Source organism: Cebus imitator, unplaced genomic scaffold (genome assembly GCF_001604975.1).
Source record: "Cebus imitator isolate Cc_AM_T3 unplaced genomic scaffold, Cebus_imitator-1.0 Scaffold39, whole genome shotgun sequence".
NCBI classification, from domain to species: Eukaryota; Metazoa; Chordata; class Mammalia; order Primates; family Cebidae; genus Cebus; species Cebus imitator.
This window is the reverse complement of record NW_016107354.1, coordinates 9,657,840-9,673,720: the sequence shown is the minus strand read 5'-3', so window position 1 is coordinate 9,673,720 and position 15,881 is coordinate 9,657,840. Positions and strand designations below refer to the sequence as shown.

The 15,881-nt window shown below is 45.5% G+C and overlaps 1 protein-coding gene across 6 annotated transcripts in view; it reads right to left on the bottom strand.

Moving 5' to 3' along the window:
* Positions 1-1,269: 1,269 nt before the first annotated feature.
* The window catches only part of NAV2 (neuron navigator 2), a 411,110-nt gene continuing 396,498 nt past the window's right edge, over positions 1,270-15,881 (bottom strand). For 3 of the 6 annotated variants that reach the window (XM_017525903.2, XM_017525904.2, XM_017525905.2), the window contains 2 exons: positions 7,819-8,022; positions 1,270-4,732 (listed from right to left, as the gene is read on the bottom strand). In XM_017525903.2, coding sequence (XP_017381392.1) covers positions 4,607-4,732; positions 7,819-8,022 — 330 coding nt within the window. In that variant the 3' untranslated portion in view covers positions 1,270-4,606. The remainder of the gene's footprint in view (positions 4,733-7,818; positions 8,023-15,881) is intronic. The other 3 variants (XM_037737552.1, XM_017525900.2, XM_017525901.2) reach the window with 1 other exon arrangement.

Below are 15,881 nucleotides of genomic sequence, written 5' to 3'. Positions count from 1 at the left end.
GTGGTGCCATCTTGACTCACTGCAACCTCCACCTCCCGGGTTCAAGCGATTGTTGTGCCTCGGCCTCCTGAGTAGCTGGGACTATAGGCACGTGCCATCACACCCAGCTAACTTTTTGCATTTTTAGTAGAGATGGGGTTTTGCCACGTTGCCCAGGCTGATCTTTAACTCCTGAGCTCAGGCAATCCACCTGCCTTGGCCTCCCAAAGTGTTGGAATTATAGGCGTGAGCCACCATACCCGGTCCTTCCCTTCTCTTTAAAAGCCGTCTGTCCACCATGCCCTTTATGTATGCTGATCATACTTCCTAGGTAACATCAGAATATATCATGGAGCAATGGGATAGAATGTTGGACATGGAAAATCTTGGAATTTAGGACATGTAGTTGTCAAACCATTGTACCACCTCCTTCATTGTTTTGACAGGAATTAAAACTGCCTATGCTAAATATCTGGATTCTTTCCCTCCTCCCTTGTTAGGCCACTGTTGTATGTTAAGAGTTAAACATTTCATGTCATGAGCAGTTGAGCCAGCCATGTGGGATCAATTTCACTGTGAACCCACAGGGCTCCAAGCCATGCCTTTTTTGTTGTTGCTATTAAAAGTGAATGCAAAGATATAATATCATCTCCCACTGCCTATGTCTGCTATAGATGTGAGCTGCAATTTGGCAGGAGGCCCCCAAGATGAGAAGGCAGCCTGGCAAGGCATGACTGTCAGAAGACGGGGCCGAAACTACAACTCCTTGGCTATAGGTTCCTTGGCAAGTCATTCTCTCTGTTTTCTCACTTGTAAAATGGGATTAAGAATACCTGTCTGGCATCATTTTACATTATATTGAGTATTTGGGAAAGCATTTGGAAATTAGTAGGTATTCAATACATTTTAAAAAAACCCTTTTCATGTCAAGGTGTCGAGTTGGGGGGCGGGCTGGACACTGATGTTGCTTCCCACTCAATATGTGGTCCATGCACCAGAGCACTGGCATTGTCTAGGAGTTTGTGAGAAACTGAGGATCCACCAGATCCCTGGAGATTCAAGTCTGAAGGGATCTGAAATTCTACAGTTCTGACAAGCTCCACAGAAGTGGCAAAAAGACCTGAGAAACCGAGAAGAGTTGGGATATGAATGGCATACTGGCCAAGATTAGTTTGCAAAAGTTTCAGGTTTTCTCTGGGTTTGCTGCATCCAGATAAGACTGACCTGCTCTTAGCATGAAATTAAACTCCTGTGAGGACTTGCTCTAGCACAGACAAGCCAAACCACTAATCTGAATAAATAAGCATCAATTTTATTGAATCATGAATAATTTAAGACTGGTACAATCATCAGCTTTATTCTCTATGACATGGGGCATGATGTCCGGTGGATCATTGGCAAATCCAAAAACCTCATGACAAATGAAAATTAAATAGGAAGGGAGAGAGCGAGAGAGGAGGGGAGGAAGGCGGGGAGGGAGGATGGAAACATACCGTACACAAAATACTCAGTTACTAGTTTTCTCTTTAAAAATGGCTAGAAAAAATTCATCAAAATGCAGCACTTTAATCAATTATTTACAATTTCTATGTTACAATGAAAAAATGTACATCTTATAGAACATATTTCATAAATTGCTCCACTGGAAACTAGATCAAAACAGCAAACCTTCCATTCAGTATCCACAAAGTTGGATTATCTTTCCTTTTTGAAGTAGATTCGTCACAATCAAATTTGAATACAGAGAATTTTGAAGTGTAAGCATCAAACAACAAAGTAAAAGTCCCCAAGATACAACGAAGGTCTAGGCAAGTCTTGTTCCTGTCCCACTCCCACCCCACCCCCAACGAATCTTAAAACGTATTCCCATCTCATGTATGGCCTGTATCATTCTTGGCAGTTTGGGAAGAGAGCGTTTGGCTTCCATTGGTAACTCAACATAAATGTTGCATAGAATTTATACATTTCAAAATTGGCCTAACTGTAGAAAAAGGCAAAATGGAAGCATTTCCGATAGAGCCCTAAATGAGTACAAAGTCACTTTATCCAAGGTGAGTGACACTAAAGTAAAAATATGACCAAAATAAGAAATGTGCATATTAGACAACCCTGCTTCCCGAAGCTTTAGGAAGGACACGGAGTTGTGAATCACACAAGGGCTATGCTACTTGAAGTCAATGTTCACCAATCAGGCAGCACCAGGTACAGAAATCTTGGATCTGAACCTGGACCCAGTGGGAGGGAAGTCTGTGGGACAGGGGAGAAAAGAATGAACGACAAGAGAGGATGTCATATTAAAAAGGTTCCAAACAATATTGGCAGGTGTCTACTCACAAGGTGATTGGAAAACTGCCCACGAGGAGACGTCAACTTGACCTCCTCCTAAATTCACAGTATGAGAATATAGCGTCATTGCTGGGAGATAAATGGTCTGAGGAGGGCCACCCTTCAGGGTTACCAGAAGTCTCAGGGTTTGGCCCCCTGGTCACAGGCTAAATATATGGTTTGAAAGTCTTATTAAGAACAAAAAGAGAACAAGACACACTCACACCCAGATGACTGATGAGGGCTAAGCAGAATAGCCTGAGTTTGCTGAGATTAAAGCAGGGATAGTGTTGAAAGGTTTTCCTTTCATCAGTTAGTGGGACACATTCCCCTTTTCTTTTCAAAGAGGAAGAACATGGTGTCACCCAATGTGAAGTGAGCAGTTTTGGGTCGAACTCTTATGGTAAGAAACTAAGAAAAGATGCCAAGAGACAAGCCTTCAGAAATAGAAATGCAAAAGATGGAATAAAAACCCTGATCATTAAAACAGAGACACCCTTACTGGTGTCCAATAAAGATTCTCTTTATAAAACAGAAACAAACAACTCAAAAATTGTCCGTACTTTGTAATGAAAATACCACTATGTTGAAGACACAGCAGACTGGGTTTCTATTGGAGCAAGTATCAGCAAGGTCACGTAGGCTTGTAGAAACTTTGCCTTCTCCTGCACGAGACAGATCACTGTCCAGTCAGGTTGTCAGCTGGAGACTTATAAGAACCTAAAAAAAAAAAGGATCTTTTTTTTTTTTCTTTTTCCCATGGTCACGCATCCACACAAATGAGTCTTTTGGATGAGAAAAGTCACAGCAACTTGAGTTCTCCTAATGAATAGATGACTTTTTAGCCCTGTTTGCTTCAGTGGGGAAAACAACAACAACAAAAAACAAACCCCAGGCAGGCACGACACTTATGTAAAATGAACACAGTTAGTACAAAACCAGTAAGGCATCACTTTGGGAAGGTCAGCACCGAAGAGGTCAGGCAAGGCTCATCCAGACGGGGCTTCTGGGAGGGGTGACCCCTCTCACCCTTGTGGAGCTGCGTCATGTTGGTTCTGAGGAAAGTGCAAGTTTTTTGCAGGGTGACCTCATCACCCCACTGGAAGCTGGGGCGGGGACGCTTGAGGTGTAGGTGTGTGTTCTAAACCCTCAAGGACGAGAAGGGAAGACAAGGTCCATGGCTCACCCACATGTCGAGGACCAGGTCCTCATCCATTTTAAAGGGCACAGATGCCCCCAGCCCTAGCAGGAGGCGGCAAGGGTTTAGGACTGTGAGGATGGACAACTAAAAACCAAAACTGAGCAGGACCAAACCAAAACTCAGCTCCTGTGGTTCTTACTCTCACCAAAGGATTGATTCTGACCAAGAGGGGAAGGAGAAAAAAAATCTTCAAAAAAATCAATGCATCAGAAAGGGAGAAACTCAACCTCATTTTCAAAAGGTAATCAGTTCTCCAAAGTAGAACAAGTCTCACTATACACAGTGTTTGCAGAAAAAAAAAACCTGATTCATTCATATATCAGAAGGAAACAGACACATGCTGTTCTGTGTCGAACATCTACTCGCTCACATTCTTTCTCCTTCACTCACTCTCACAGATTAATCAGAGGCTGATGGACCTGAATGGGGGAGGTTGGACTGGAATAGGCAAAATACCTCTCGGGTAAGGAAAGCACCATTTAAAAAACATGAAAGCACGGTTTATTTTCTCCTAAGGTTTCCCATGTTGGAGCTCTGCAGTGTGTTGAACGCCATCAAAGCAAGCACCCTAGTTAGCACCAGTTCTCCCTGTGGCCGGCTGCGTGGGAGGGCGGGTGGCATGGCTCTGAGACCCTGTCTGGAGGGTCTGTGCTGAGGGGAGGCGGTGCTTCTCTGTGTTTCCAACTTTGCTCCAGTCTCTTCTGTCTCTGGGAAGCTCCGGGCAGGATGCTGTTTGGTTTCAGAGCTTCATGTGGGTTCTATTCTTTTTTTTTTTTCTCTTTTCATTTCAACGGCGACAATCCTTTCCCGAGAAGTATCTTCAGTGTCTTAGGGAGGTCACAGCAACAAGGCAAAACAATAATTAAAGTACAACAGAAGGTAGTGCAGTTCTCGCTGTAGAAGGAAGCGGTCCGTGGGCAGCTGACCTGGGATGCCTGCACCCAGGTCGAGGCTGAAGGACGACGGGTCTTGGTGTTCCCGCAGCTCTAAGGCTGCGGCTGGGGGCTGGCTCAGGAAGTCATTTTCAGGATGATGTGGGGGATGCAGGTGGAATGGGGCGAGGAGAAGAGGAGGGCGCTGGGCTCCACAGCCGGGCCCCTGTCACAGAGTGGACTCCAAAGAGGAGTCCAAGATGTCATCGTGATGGCTGTTGCTGTTGGAGTCGCTGTCATAGCTCTGGGGGCTGGAGTAGTTGGCTGCCTCCTGAAGCCTCATCAGCATGTTCATCTAGGGGAAGAATGGAGAAGCATGAGCTGCTTTCTGTCTAGTTGGGTGCCCACCCTGGCCTCCTAGAAGGTCGTGCCACCTCCTCCGGACTCACCTGAGATAGTATCTCACAGTGGAGATGACAGACAAGAACATGGACTTTGGGCCAGGCTTCCAGGGTTCAAATCCCACTTCACCAATTACTAGCTGCATGACTTTGGACACTTAACCTCTTTATACTTGTTTCTTTACTGGTCCAATGTGAATGATAATAGTACCTGCCCTATAATGTTACGGTGTTGATTGAATCAATCTATGTAGAGCACTGAAAACAAAATGATGCTCTCTAGAAAAATTCTGTTTATTTTTTATTTAGGAGGGCACACCTTTCAGGCATAGCCCTCAGCCTGCATGAAGATGAGACTGAGCGTCTCTGCTCCTGGAACACAGGCGTCAGCATCACTGACATCTGAAGCACATAGACCCCATCCCACTTCGACAAGCATCAAACCCATCTCTTCACCTGGCTCTGGCCAGGTCAGACTGGAGCCAACTGTGCTCCAGCTCCTACGGAAGCCATGGCAGGCAGGTGAGGGGAAGCACCAGTTATAAGCAGAGCCTCTGACTGCAGGGAGCCCTGGCTTATGATTCAGGAATCTCTGGGCAAGTTACCTAAGGTATCTGAGCCACCAGTTTGTCATCTGTGGAATGGGGAGAATGGCAACACTTCTCATAGGGTTGAAGTAGGGAATAGAACAATACAATGTGTATTAAACCCTTAGAAGAGGGGCTGGCCTGGCATATAGTAAGTGCTTAATAAATGTCATCTGTTGTCATCATCGTCTAACTTAAAGACAAGGGTTTAGAGACAGCGTTCTTGAATCTGCCCTTGTTTACATTCTATGAGTCATTTATTTGGGAGTGGGGAGAGGGAATAAAAACTAGTTTCATTTATAACTATAAATTGTGTGCATGTATTTTATATTTTATATAGCCAATAAGTCAGGAAGACGAGGCCTCTCTGAGCTAAGGTCAGGATGTGGTGCAGCTGGGCATGTAGCCAGCTGCCCCTAGGGATGCTTTGCAGAGTCTACCCAGATGAGCCAGGTTGCGGAAGCACCATCATGTGATGTCCATCTGCACAGCCATAACCAGGGAAGAGGCAGAGCTGAAGCATGATGGACAATCCTCGGCAACTGAGGTTACTTATTCACTCATTAAACACTCCCAGTATGTCCACAGTATATGGTTCTGGAATAAAAACAAGTAAATCCTGTCCTCACAAAGGTCTCAGTCTCATGAGTGAGAAGGATTAACACTTAAGAGAGCTATCATAAAAGAGACACACGGCCCTGGGCAGAAAGAGCAGAACTGGGGAGAAATACCAGGTATCTAACTTGGTAATAGAAGTGGCTGGACTGCACAGTTGCTCACTTCTGGGGGCCTGGAGTTGGAAGGAGAATTCTGTTTCCAGAATTCCAAGAATCTTGGGTCTTACTATGAACCTTCTGTGACCAACCAGTGATACAAATGCTACTGGCTCAGAAAAGATTGTTTAGGGATAGGCTGGCCATTCTTTCCTCTTGATACACGAAATTCTATTTTCTATGTAAGACCTCATGAGTTTGCCCCCGCAAAAAATACCTCCATGACCTTGGCTTTTAGCAATGGTTACTGTTGCAAATGGCTGTTTAAAGAATGCTTCTTTCCTCTGTAAGACCACTGTTATAAATATTGCAAACTAGGTTGTGCATGGCAACACAAACAATAAATCCTCCAAAAATGCAGTTCCCACTACAATCTTCAACAGAACCACAGCTGCATTCCACCAAACAGCAGGATGGCAGGCAACCTGAATCACCAATTTTTTTTTTTCATCTAAGGAATTAATTAGCTGCTAGGAATAGAACAGCACATCAGTTGTCTTCTAATCCTGCTACATCTCTTATAAATATTTTCTTTCATTAGGTAATGCAAATAACATTCTCTGTCATGTTTTCTTTTTGCCATGCCTGCCAAAAAAGCTTGGGGCTAAATTTAAGGCCTGATAATAGCCCTTTAACCATGGGAGGTTTTGGTATATTTGCTTCCTCTTTGTTTGATAGGACTTTTGATTTGTTAGGTCTAATTTAGCAGTATGACTCTGTATGGGTCTTACACTGGTAGAACACTACAATTAATAAGAAATGCTATTGTTATTGGCCTGGGTGTTTCTTTTGTTTGTTTGTTTGAGACAAGATCTGGTTCTATCAACCAGGTTGGAGTGCAGTGGCACAATCTTGGCTCACTGTAAACTCTGCCTCCCGGCTCAAGCCGTCCTCCCACCTCAGCCTCCTGAGTAGCTGGGACTATAGGCGCATGACACCATGCCCAGTTAATGTTTGTATTTTTTTGTAGAGAAGAGGTTATGTTACTTTGCCCAGGCTGGTTTCAAATTTGTGAGCTCAAGCAATCCACCCACCTCGGCCACCAAAAGTGCTGGGACTACAGCCACAAGCCACCACACCCAGCACAGGTGCTTCTTAAACGACCTTTATTGTTTTAGCAACAGCCAAATAAATAAGAAGCTTAAACAGTGTTAAGGACTTGGCCCATCTCAATGGCCATGGGACTCATATTCGGGCCCCCTCCCCTCTGTGAGTCCCTCCTGCCCTCAAACCTCTCCCTGCCTACCTTCCTGATCATTTGACTTAGGTTTCTGGTCCTTAGCAACCTCTTCCTCTGCTGTGTTATTGGTGGGAGGGATCGAAGTAATAGGATAGTAGGTAATAGGGGTGGCATCCCAAACTAGAGGGCAAAGAGTTGTGTAGAGACAGTAGGTATAAGAACATTTAAGGGAGGAAAAATCAATTCTTAACCTTTTATCTAGTATCAGAAAACATTTCTGAGAAAAAGTCTTTAGTGAAAAACCAAAACCATGGAAGAAAATATTGGCAAAAATGGCCCTAATCTTGGGGCCATATTCCAAATGGCCCAGTCATTTGGGTCCAGCCTTCCAAAGCAAGGCAGGGCCTAGTCACCTTTGTATTTCCAGAGGCTCTGCATGCTACCCAACACACAGTAAGCGCTCAGTGAATGCTGAGCTGCTCTGGTGTCTGAGGACTCACCAGCGGGTCACCTTCAGCATCACTGGGGGGCACCTGCTTGCTTGTCGATCCCTCCCGAGGCATGGAGTAGCCGTCGAAGCCGACATCCTCAGGCCGTAACTGCAGCAGGGGAGGCCACTCATGCTGTTGTGGGCTGGCTGCCCATGGATATGTGTCCATCACCCACTTGGCAGGATCCTCCCAGGGGGCACGCCTTCCATAGAGCTGAAAACAGGCAAAGAAAGAACAGTCTGGAAGTGGCCAAGATCTCTTTTGCAGCCCCAGTTTTGCAGCTTTCTGAACAACTCCCTAAACTCAGCATCATGCATTCCCCGAAGGAGTAATTCCACTTCTAGAATTCCATCCTCAGGAAGTCATCCAACATGCAGACAGCTCGAGGTGCTAAGGCTGAAGGCAGCATGATCCAGTGGTCAAGAGTACAGGCTTTGGAGTCAGGCTGATCTGGGTTTATGCCTCAGTTCTACCACTGACTCACTGTGCCACCCTAAACTCTGAGGCTTTGTAATCCAATTTGAAAAACTGGCTCTGGGGGAAAAAAAGCAATGACCTGATTTGAAGCATTTGCTGACTTCCCTGGTATACTCCCACCATGACTGATTTCAAACTACTGACATGCTGTCACTGGATGTGGAGTTAGAAAGAGGTGCTATCAGCTCTCAAAAGCCAGCTCTAGTCCTCCATTGGGCACACCTACCCAAAGAATACCTCCTACTTGGGTGCTTGGCACCAACACTGCAGGCAGAGGTCACAATGGCCCTGGCTCAATGTTTGTTCTTATTTTGTAAGAAGACAAGATTTTGCTATGTTGCTCAGGCTGGATTACACTGGCATGATCACACTCACTGTGGTCTCAATCTCCTGGGCTCAAGTGATCCTCCTGCCTCAGCCTCCCAAGTAGCTGAGACTACTTGTGTGCCACCAGTCTGGCTAATTAAAAAAAAAAAAAAATTAAGAGATGGGATCTTCCTAGGTTGCCCAGGCTGGTCTCAAACTCCTGGGCCCAAACAATCCTCGTGCCTAGGCCTCCCACAGTTCTGGGATTATAGGTGTGAGCCACTGTGCTGGGCCAGTCCTGGCTCAGTAAAACCCCATTTCTTGAAATGGGTCTGATTCTCACAGCCCCTATCTAGAAGCGCTGTTCTTTTCAAAACAGCAAATTGCTAACAGAAGTTGCACATAGGTAGCGAAATTATGAGAGCTTCTCCCTTGTCATGTATTTCTCAAAATTCCGTAATCACTAATTGGCTCTTAAAACCGTAAACTATGTTATCACTTAATTTTATACTAAGATCAACACCGTGCCTCCAAGCTCCTTTTCTTAAGCCTCAATTATCTAATGGCAAACTGATCTTATTGACAATTGCTAGCAATTTCAAGAAATACATACATTCTTATTTTTTTCTGAGATGGAGTTTTGCTCTCTCGCCTGGCTGGAGTGCAGTGGCGTGATCTCGGCTCACTGCAACCTCCACCTCCCAGGTTCAAGTAATTCTCCTGCCTCAGCCTCCAAGTAGCTGAGACTACAGGCGCATGCCACCATGCCCAGCTAATTTTTGTATTTTGAGTAGAGACAGGGTTTCACCATGTTAGCCAGGATGGTCTCGATCTTGACCTTGTGATCTGCCTGCCTCAGCCTCCCAAAGTGCTGGGATTACAGGTGTGAGCCACCTCGCCCAGCCAATACATACATTCTTTAAAGAACAGGAACCTAGGCTGGGCCCCCTTCCCAAGGTGAGGCTTTGTATATTACACAGGTAGGTATAGGCTTTATGTCTTTCTCCTTTAACGCCACCACATCTTCCAGCTGACTGTGTGCCAGGTACCATGAGAAATGCTTCACAAATATCTTGCTTGACCACCATGCAACTCCAAGAGGAAGTACTACTACCCGTGATTTACAGATGAGGAGACAGGCCCAGGGAGGAGAGAAGCCAGATTGGAAACTAAGTGTGTCCGATTCTACGGCCCACTAGTTTGGCCCACTTGGTCCCTTGGGACACAGAGACTAAAGAGTCCTATGGGCCACCACAGCTGTGCGTGTCTCTAGGGTGCCTACGGCTGTCTGTCTGTCTGCTCCCCCTGCCCTCCTGGGAATCCTGCGGTAGACAGGGTACAGAGAGCAAGGTGCTGACAGCAGTGGAGAGCTGAGCTCTCAACCAACAAAACCATGTCTTTCCGAGGGGGCGGAGCTGAGGCCACCTAGCCCCACCCCCTCATTTACTAGATGGGGCAATCAAGGCCTAAAGAGCAGGGCCAGTTGAGAAAGGTTATCAGGTAGAGCCGATTTTGAACCTAGAACCTCAGCTTCCTTTGCCAGGCCTCTTTGCTCTCCACCCCTCCTGACTGACACCACCTTGAACAACTCTATCAGTTAGAGCCACATGACTCAGCCAGACCCAGAGAAGGCAGACGCGGAACAGGCTGTTGGCCAGATATCAGCGTGTCAGCCTGCTGGGCTCATTGTCCCCTCCAGAGGTGCCCATGCTCCCATGACAGTCTGTGCCACCTGGGACCTCTTGGTATGATTTCCGTCAGAGAAGCTGCCCACCCTGCCCCTTCTCAGATGGGCCCATCTCTCTGCATTTGTGGCTATCACCCCCTCTGCTTAACACATGCAGCCTCCTATGACTCACTGACTTCCCAGACACCAGTACTCCTCCCGTCTCACGCTCTGGCTCAGTCTGGTGCTAAGTCTTCCTCAACCGGGGGCAGGAGTGAATCTCAGGCCTAGGAGCTCAGTCTGGCATTTGAAAGGCAACTATCATGTGAGCAGGAAGGAATCATGTGAGACGCACGTGTTTGTGTGTACGTGGGTATGTGTTTCAGGGCAGAAGAGAGTACAAAATTGGGATGTTTGAAGCGAAAGAAGGCTGCTCCAGATTAGAAACATTTGTGCAGTTTTTAGAAGTTTCTCCTGAGGTCTTTCCCTGTGGAACTGGGCTGCATTTCCCAAGCCAGACTTCACATGAGGCGGAACCAAACCCTCATGGCTACTGTTTCTGTGACAGCTACTGCTTCTGTCTCCACCCTATAGCCTGGATGAGGAAATGCTCAGGGCTGCAGAATTACGGAGGCTAGAACTCTTGGAGCTGAACACGTCCTCAGAGATTATCTGGCACCATGCTTTTCAGACATTTGCTCTTCATTTCTGCCCTCAACTGAGTAGATTGGGGAACATTTGGGCTTCATAGAAACAAGCCTGAATAAACACTCTTCTTGTCCACACTTGTCAATTTATAGATGGGGAACCCAAGGCCAAGAGACAGGAGGCCTGTCCAGAGTCTCGGAGCAGGCTGGCTAATCTGATAAATGACCCCACACTCATCCCCCACTGTTCCCATTCCCTGCAGGCACCAGGCCTGCCATGGGCACAGAGAGAGGTCTTCTGAGTTACCCTGTAGACTTTAGACACTTTGGTAAGTGTTTCCAATGACAGCTCTGAAGGGGAGCAGGACTGAGGACTGAGTCATAAGACAAACGCATATTAGATAGATGCTAACATCATCTGTAAGAACAGAAAATATTTTTACAAGCCTCCTCAACTGTCACTGAACATGTTCCAAGTCTGAGTGATGAGTGGCTGGGTAAGTACCGTGGCAAGCAAAGGAAGCATCATAAAGCTCCTCAGCTCCACCGCAGGCCCCGAGGGCAGCAGCAGAGACAGCTAGACAGACAGACACGGAGGGAAGAACATTGACTTTCCCCAAGGCAGGGGTAAGAACCTGGTATCCCCACTGGGTCAGGAAAAATGGGAACAGGACAACAGGGAGCTGAGACATTGAAAACTACAACATGGACCACTGTGAGCCTTCCGACTGTGGGATGCAGGGGGCTCTGGGAGCGTGTGCACGTCACAGAAGGATGCATCGGCTACACATTCAGGAAGCTCCTCCAAGAGGTTCCACGTGTGCATCTGCACGTACACACACTTGCAATGCAGCCTTTCGTTCACTAGAGGGCGACATCATGTTTCCTCCTGGCATGGGTGTGCCTGTGGGAGGGGCTGCCTGGAAGCCATCCTCATCCCAATGACAGCAGGTCTCCTTATGTTCCCATCAAATCCGTGCTACCATAAGCAGCCCTCCTTCCCGCTCCTGGTACACCGCAGTCCCATCAGAACTCATTCTAGGGACTTCACCTCTTAGCCTAGAACCTGGGCCAAAGGATGACTCACTCTGAACTGCCATGTGCTCACTTCACAGCCACTTACCCAGGTTAGGTGAGGAGCAGGTGACCCTAGGGTAGGCATGGACTTAAAGTAACATGAAAAAGAGGAGGGAATTTTAATATTTTTTTTAAATAAAGGAATCATTTTGCCACATGAAATCATAGAGAGAACTCCACTCTATAAAATTCAGTATTTGGTTCCCCAAGCCACCTGAGGCTTCTCAGTGGAGTGATGGGGGTCCCTAGGACAGTCTGAAAATAATAGAAGTAGCCGAGGGGCCAGCTAATCCTGGGTGCCAATACTCACTCCACCATACCTTGCTGAGTGGACTTGGAAAGGGGCAAGAACGTCTGTGAGCCTCAGTTTCCTCATCTGTGAGAGACTCACTGGGCTGTCAGAATTAAATGAAATCATGCATGTGGGGCCCCTAATGGTGACTGGCAAGTAGCAGGCCTTCAAAAAACATCAGCAAACGTTCCTCCAAAACGGGAGGTGTGAAGAACACAGTAAGCTTCCCCGGGAATCTGTAGTGTATATGGTCTCCTGGGGTCATCAGGATGGTGAGGTCACAGGTTTGGGGCACAGTAACTCACTTTTGAGCCACTTAGCAGGATGCAAACTCTGGCTGCCTCCCTTTGCTGCTCTGCACTCTTAAAAGTCCGACCTTCAAATGACCTTGAAGCACAAAGCAGTGACAACATTTCCTGCCTCACACTGAACTGGTGAGTCTTGAGATGGGAGCATGTCTTTACTCCCTGCCCAGACGGCTGGGGCCTCACTTCCTCATGGTGGGAAGAATACCCAATGCTCCTCTACAATCAACTCTATCAGCAACCTCTCCTAGGTGGGAAGGGAAGTTCCTTCCCAGCCATGCCCAGATAGCTTTCTTTTAGGTTTAGGTCCAAAGGAGCAGGGCCCTGGCACTGCCAACCACTGGTAACCAATGAGGGGTTTTCTCAAGTGCAGCTCAAGGCTGGAGCACAGACAGGCTCCCGCTTCCCCGTTAATGCCTCCCAGGGTAGGGGAGGCCTTTATTCAGCAGAGCCCATGAGTTCTTCCCAGTGACTCTGAGGTTCACTCCCCTTCCTATACCAGAAGACCACACTTGGAGTAACTAGAAAGCAAATGGCAGAAGGAGAGGTGGAATGGGGGAAACAGTCCACCTCCTCTGCCTGCAATTTTCTTTGCTCTTCTAAAGGAGCTTGGGTTTCCCAGAGGTGCTGGGCATATCACACTCTCTGGAAGCCACCAATGAGAACAGAAGAGAGAGGCTTCTGAAACAAGAGAGACTGCAAGAATCCAGCAGGTAGGAGATGCTTCTACCGGCCCCAGTATAGGAATGACTGGGTGGCTGTTTGTATCTGCGGTACTAACAAACCCATTTGATTAAGGACTAAATTATGGTCAATTTGCCCAGGCCAGTAACTTCACCTACCTAAGGAGATTCCACTGCAAAGATCTAAAATCATTCATACCTTCTTGCATGAAAGCAACAGTTGACAGAGCACTGCTAACTAATGATTTTTGGCTGGCCAAAGATTGCCTAATTTCTTGCTCTTTTCTGGTTTCATAATACACTTGTATTTCAATATGCTGCCTTGAATTTGTGACACATATGCTCCAGTTTAATGAAATGCATCACAAGAGGCAAAATATTTTGAAGTTCCCTTTGTCCTGAATGCCTCTGAAGACCATCACTGCTGCTATAAATAATAGATAGAAAATAGCGGAATATTACCCAGTTCAGCCCAATACACAGAAACGACAAACATTGACTGTATCCATTAACTTGCACTGTCACACACGTGTCTGTGGGTGCACACCGGTCCCTGCACCCTCCATAGGCCTACGATAGCATCTTGCGTCTCCCACTGTCCAGTGCCAAGGAAACAAAGCAGCTCTTGGAAACCTGGCTACCAAACTGGTTTCTGGGTTATTCAGCCACACATGATGTCTGCTAATTATTCACTGTGAGTGTTAAAAGCCTACAGAACTTCTTAGGCTGCCTCCAGGCTCAACAATAAAACTATCCCAAGTTCTAAATTAATGGCAAGCTTCTACACCCTGGGTTAAGTGAGAAGTAAAGAATTTGTGCTTTCTGGGCAGGGCGTAGTGGCTCATACCTATAATCCCAGTAGTTTGGGAGGCTGAGGTGGGTGGATAGCTTGAGGCCAGGAATTCAAGACCAGCCTGGCCAACATGGTAAAACCCAAAAAAAAAAAAAAAAAAAAAAAAAAAAAAAAAAAGCCAGGTGTGGTAGTGTATGTCTGTAATTCCAGCTACTTGGGAGGCTGAGGCATAAGAACTGCTTGAACCCAGGAGGTGGAGGTTGCAGTGAGCCAAGATTGCACCACTGCACTCCAGTCTGGGTGACAGAAAAAAAAAAAAAAAAAAAAGAGGATGTTTTCAGAACTCTTGATGCACCTCTAGCTCTATCCCTTTCTTCAGAAATAACCACAAACTTGACTTTGGGCTAATATTTCTGTTGCATTTCTTTCTATTTTTACTGCACATATTAAAATTATTATGGGAAAAATCACTTCTCTATGTTTCAGTGCACTCATCTGTACACTGGGAATAAGAATAATACCTCATAGAGTTGTTATAAGGATTAAACGAGTGCAATTAATATGTACAATGTTCAGACTAGTGCCTGGCCTAGGGTAAGTACTACATAATAATTGGTTATTTTTATTAAGTCCTAAACAATATATTATTTGTTTTGCCTGTTTTTAAGCTTTATATAAATGAAATTATACGTACATATTCTTCTGTGATCTGCTTTTTTGGTTCAGTACTGCGTATGAGGGATTTATTTCTTCTCATGTATGTGAACAGTTCTTCATTTTTACTGCTTTGTGGAATTCTTTGTAAAAATATACCCCAATTTATCCATCTTATACTTGATAGATATATTTTTAAAATTTCTTGCTTTTATGAACTGTGCTGCTATGCAAAGTCTTATACACACTTCCTAGTGTCCATGTGCTATAGTTTCTCTAGGTAATATACCTTGGGGTGGAATCGCAAGATCATATAATATGGACATTCTCTATCTTCTGTGACTCTTAATCTTTCTTTTACATTTTCCAATTCTTTGTCTCCCTATGGTGCATTCTGTAATTTCTTCAAAACCGCTATAGCAGAGGGAGTCAGTGCTTTGTCTGTATGTATCCCTCTGTATATACCACATCAGTGTATCTGCCTAGCTTTTAACTGCTAACATCTGGATTTCTTTGCTCTGGTTTTCAGAGCCCACTTTGCCACACCTGTGAAGGTCAGAAGTGCCTGGCAATTAATGGTTTAGCAGGAACAGCCCCCAGTCAATGACTGATGGGTGAATAAATGCAGCAGCTCAGGGGGGACAACCATGAGGTATGTGTTTTAGATGGACTTCTAGAGTGCCTCCAGTGCTATTTAGCTCCAGTTTTCCAGAGTGGTAAAAAGCTAAGTAACACCTTAATTGGCTACTTTGCCTTCTCTGTGCCATTTACTCACTTCTTCACTGGTGTTTCTTTCCCCTTCCAAATTAACTACTTGCATTCAAATCTTTGCCTCTCAGAGATGCCTTTAAGAGGAACTCTGAGATATCCGTATATCTGTCTTCCAGTTCACTAATTCTTTCTTTAGCTGGGTCTAATATACTGTTTAACTTGTCATGAAGCTTCTAATTTCAATTATTTTATTTGCATTTCTGGAATTTGTTTGATTTCTTAATACATTTGCTTGGTCACTTTCCATAGTCCCTGATTCTTTACCCATCTTTTAATTTATCTCTATATTTTTAAAAACAATACTACGCATTCTTATGTTTTTTTTTTTTTTTATAGTCTCTCTTTGATAATTCCAACATCTGTTGTCTTTGCCATTCTGATTCTGTGGTTTGTTGTTTCTG